General features: G+C 30.6%; 1 protein-coding gene across 2 annotated transcripts; it reads right to left on the bottom strand.

Annotated features, from left to right (window-relative positions):
• Positions 1-765: 765 nt before the first annotated feature.
• Positions 766-2,384, bottom strand: LOC120129181. 2 transcript variants are annotated; one of them, XM_039146756.1, is made up of 4 exons: positions 2,264-2,384; positions 1,640-1,870; positions 1,473-1,536; positions 766-1,125 (listed from the first exon to the last, which is right to left on the bottom strand). In XM_039146756.1, the coding sequence occupies exons 2-4, from the start codon at positions 1,825-1,827 to the stop codon at positions 841-843; spliced, it is 537 nt and encodes a 178-aa protein (XP_039002687.1). In that variant the 5' UTR covers positions 1,828-1,870; positions 2,264-2,384; the 3' UTR covers positions 766-840. The 2 variants fall into 2 exon arrangements, with proteins under 2 accessions (XP_039002687.1, XP_039002688.1); XM_039146757.1 differs by having other exon boundaries at positions 766-1,122; positions 2,264-2,381.
• Positions 2,385-4,883: the final 2,499 nt, after the last annotated feature.

Genomic DNA, 4,883 nt, shown 5'->3' with positions numbered 1-4,883 from the left:
CATAAGGTTGTAAGTAGTTTGGTCCTAATTTTCAGAGAATACGAGAAGTTCTATAGTGCGACATCTTAATATAAGGTTAAAATAAAACTTAACGGTTTTGTTATTATTTAAATAACAAAATTGATAAAATTTTTTTACATAAATCATTATTATTTTTACCTAAAACATTAATTTTTTAACATTTCTGATAAAAATATCCAATAATAATAAAATCGTTAGAAAAAATAACAAAACCGATAACTTTACTAAATCGGTAAAACACCTAATAATAAAATCAATAGAAATAATAATATTTTGATAATTTTTTATTAATTTTATTATTTAAATAATAATAAAACTAATAAAACTATTTTTAATTATATATTAAAACCATTGCATGTGATGATTTTAAGAGAATACCGACAATAACCACTTCAACATCATGGATTTTGGCGTGATTCTTAAGCAAACAGGAAGTCTGCGTAGGCTGTACGGGATTCCATAAAGGAACACAGCTAACAGACAAAAGGCGGATGAAAAATCAAACCACAAAATGATTTTTGTACACACTCTCAACTGTTTTACTCAAATTACTCGATTACCAACTTGATCTCCTTTTTGTACAAATTTCCTTTCTTTTGAAGAAACAAATAAACTTACAGTTATTTATCCAAAAAAAAAAAACAAATATACTTACAATGCGTCATCGTATTGATTAGATGCAAAGAACCCTTCTTTAACCACATATTTACACGGATCTTTGCTTCTTCGGTTTCTTTTATACTCTTAGTCACTCAAAGTACCTTCAAAATTCTCTATTCGTTTTATCTATGTACCCCTTGTTGTTTGAGATGGGTTCTTCTAAGCCAGCGCTGGGATGCTGCAATTTCGCCGATCCTTGTTGAGGCAATCGAACCCCTCGACTCTCACCGCCGGTTTGCTACCAAAATTTGCACGAACGCAGCCTCCTTTCCTTGAAGACGATGACGGAGACAACAAAGGCAAGCCGGAAGGTGGGGACAGTGAGGCAATTACCTCATCACCAAATCGAGCGTCTTGTATTAATGGGTTAGCTACTCTACTCGGTGGCGATCCACAAAAAAATGGAGGCGGCGACTCTACCTGTTCCACTCTACAACCACCCTGCTAAATTCCAAAAACCAATCATCAGATATACAAAAGAAACCATACACAATAAAAATTAGCGGTTCTTCTAGTAGATGGAAATTTGGAGAACCGACATAATTTTTTTTCTAGAAATTCTGTAGTCGGCACTTTAAACTAGCGGTTGTATTTTAAATGGTTCCCCCACAAACAAAGATTTACATCGGGACGCCGCCATTGTTGCAATTTACAAAGCTAAGATTATTTTATTTTGTAATTTATGAATAATTTATTGTTTCCTTGAAATAAGTCCATTAGAAATAAACAACTAAATACGTCTAAAATTAACGACTGCTAATAAATAAATAAATCAGGAACAAGAAGCGTACCTTTGTAAGAATCATATCCAGAATACCACTCCCTGCTTTTGAATCACAAAGCTCTGTTTGATGGCTGAAAAACGGCAAACAAAATTGTTGCTGCTTTAATTTCTTTAATAAAAAATAGGAAAAAGCAGAGGTTAAAATTTTAAGGCCATATAAGTTAAAGAAATTACCTAATTTGCCATCTGAGGGACCTAACTGGGTGGTCGTTGAAAGAAGTGTTCAAAAGACCCAAACGACGTGGTTTCGGGCAGACCATCGTCTCTCTCCGATCCGTAACCATAACCGAAACCGAAAAAGAGCTATGCAAATCCTCACGGCTGCTTCCAGTTGCGCTTTGTTGGATCGCACACTGCTGCATCGTTTTTTTTATCTTTTTTTTTTACTATTAACAATCGATATTCCTATTTAAAATAAACATAAGCTTAATCAAACGTGACCTTCAAAAAAAAAATAACATTAGACTAGTTACGTTTTTCTCTCTTACTATTAAATTTCCACAATTAATGTAAGTCAATTATAGATCGCTAGATCTACAGCATCAAAACATATAAAAATAAATAGATTTAACTGCAATTTGGACAAAAAAAATAACGGAGCTTAGAGAAGTTAATTTTAAAGAGAAAAATCAGCTTAAAATTCTAAAATTAGGTTTTCGTAAGGAAACATTTCAGATCGAGGAAGAACAAAGGAAATCTTGAAAAGGAGTTGTTTGGAAGTTGAGATAATGGAGAAACAGAGCTAAACAAAAACAGAGGCGAAGTGCTGATGGAAAGAAAGAGAGAGTAAAATAATACCTTTGATTTAACTGTACAACTGCTTTGAGGAACTGTCGGAGTAGGTAGTAAGCATGAACAGGTTACGATATAAAAATTGAAAAATTGAGAGGAAAAAAGAGATGAAGAAAATGGAGCAGAAAAATTAGGCGAGAGAACAAAGAAGGATAGTTGAGGAAAAGTCGCGTGTGATTTATAGAAGACGAGGCAAGGAGATAAAGAGGCGTTTTGTCTCAAAAATCACCTTGTAATAAAATATTTTCGATTAGGTGATGTATTTTTGAAAAATAATGTATCTTGTAAAATCGTAGGTATTACATAATTAAGATTAAGATGTTTGATGGGATTATTTAAATATTTGATAATGCGAGTCATGTTTTAGATTTGAGTATAATTCTAATTTCGTTAGATACTCTATAATCAAAAGAGCACAAATTCTCCAATGAAGGTGAAACTATGAAAATTTGCAAGGACTCTCTTATTATGTTGAAAGGATAAAGAAAGATTACTAATTTTTATGTTTTACAGGGTTCAACGATTTTAGATAATATAGTTGGTGTTTCATCCACTGTGTCAAATAACGTTGTTGAACAAAATAATCGAGAGCAGAACGATTATGTGAAGTAGAAAAAAAAAGTTTAATTTCGTGAACATAATGAATTTGAAGATAAAACTATCATTGATGATCGGGATCGTGTTATGCATGATATTGCTCGTAGTGAAAAATTTGTGAGTAAAGTTGACACTTATGATAATCATGCTGATGTGAAGACTAAATCCAAGCCTAGAAAAAGCTTAGGTTTGATCATTGTCCATTACTGAAGATTACCCCTTTGAGCGGTGTTGAGGAAGAGGTGGAGAACTTGTTCGTTGAAGTGAAGAATTATTTTTTGTTGAGTTTGGGTGCCACATCGAATTTGAGTGTTTTGTCTCGAAACCTTTGTACTTTCATAATTTGTGTCAAGGTGGAGATTTATTAGAGTTTGACTCAAATTCAAAGTGGTAATTAATTAATATAAATATTGGGAAAGTAGAAAGCACAGTTAAGTTAAAAGTAGAAAACTTTATTAAAGTAGATTTTAATTTTTTTTTTAAATTTTCCTTTGTAATTAAATAGTTATCCCTATAAATAGATACTAAGGCTCAGGGTTAGATATCAAGTTCTTTTCTTTCAACAAAATCCTCTTGTATTTCCTTCATTCATATTAGTAAAATTCTTCTCTTTTGCCTGTGGTTTTTTCCTTTTGGGTTTTCCACGTAAATCATGGTGTTCTTTGTTTTTCCTTTTCGATCTTGTTTATTTGTTTGTTGATAATCTTCATTCCGATATTATAACAAATACAATTTATGTTCTTAGGATATTCAAGGGAATAAATTGAAGGTTTTTGAGAACATTTTTGTTGAATTGGTTTGACATTTTTTTTGATATCATAGGGTCTGTTGATGTAAATGTGGATATTGTTTCTGATTCGTTACTTTGAGAAAATTTTAGGTAGAATTTTCACCTGAAATGCATAATAGCTTGGTTGTCCCAATGACTTCTATGGAAATAAAAAATATTTTATTTGCTATGAATGGTAATTAGACCACTGGTCCTAATGGTTATACAGTTATTTTTTTCAGTTCTCTTGAAATTTGTATTTCTCGAATACAGTCAAGGAAGGATTAACACCCTTGAACTGCCCTTTCGGTACCAATTAATTTGTCAGTTGTCTTAATTACGAAAAATTAAAATTGAAATTTAAAACTTCAAATCGAATAATTACCTTTGATCGATTGAAATTATCCCTAAAAGGTCAAAAAAGTTAAATTGAAAAATAAATATTAAATAAATCGAAGAAAGAAAAATAAATAAATAAATAAATAAATTGAGAAAATAACAATAAAAATATTAAGAGAGAAAAAAATAAAAATAAAAAAATGTTCAGTCTTTAAGAAAATGAAAGAGTATAAGAAAAACACACACTATATATATAAAAACAATGTTAAAATAAATAAGGAAAAATATTAAAATTAAATATATATATATATATATATATATAATAAATAAATAAAAATGTAAAGGATCAAAATAAAAAAAACAAAAGGTTAAAGGACTAAAATGGTGAAAACGGAAACTTAAAGTCCCAAAACAATAATTACAGAAACTTAAAGGACCAAATGAGTATTAAACCCGAAGCACTAAATAACAAATTAAAGATAATGACCAAAATGAAAGACAACAAATATGAGGATAAAATATTTAAACACGTTATTCTCCAATGACCCATGTAATAATTAACCCAACAATTGCCCAAAGGCACAAAATCCCTAGTTTTCACATGTGAAAGCCATTTCCTCTTCGTTTCTTTTCCAGTGTCGTGCTCTTCTCTTTATTATCCCTTTCTTTTCATTTTATACCCAGACAAGAACATTGTTAAACCCAAAATTAAAACCTTCACCATATCAAACATTCAAAATCAAACCATGTTTTTCCTCAATTCATCCCAAGAGGTTACATTCAATCCACAAGACACCAAACTTCCCATCAAATTTTGTTTTTGCAGATTAAAATCATAAGAATTTAATCACCCATTTCATATTCTTCTTAAACTATAAACCATATCCTTCTCCTTTTTCCAGATCATAAATAAAGATTCAA

This window comes from Hibiscus syriacus, unplaced genomic scaffold, assembly GCF_006381635.1.
Source record: "Hibiscus syriacus cultivar Baekdansim isolate YM2019G1 unplaced genomic scaffold, ASM638163v2 tig00110483_pilon, whole genome shotgun sequence".
Lineage (NCBI taxonomy): Eukaryota > Viridiplantae > Streptophyta > Magnoliopsida > Malvales > Malvaceae > Hibiscus > Hibiscus syriacus.
Note: the sequence above shows the minus strand (reverse complement) of the source record. Positions and strands in the feature narration are given on the sequence as shown.

Excerpts from the sequence above, each read along its gene's own strand:
- LOC120129181 (XM_039146756.1), bottom strand. The coding sequence starts at position 1,827 with ATGCAGCAGTGTGCGATCCAACAAAGCGCAACTGGAAGCAGCCGTGAG. Across the intron at positions 1,537-1,639 it reads TCCCTCAGATGGCAAATTAG|CCATCAAACAGAGCTTTGTG; the intron begins GTAATTTCTTTA and ends GCCGTTTTTCAG. Across the intron at positions 1,126-1,472 it reads TGGATATGATTCTTACAAAG|CAGGGTGGTTGTAGAGTGGA; the intron begins GTACGCTTCTTG and ends TTTGGAATTTAG.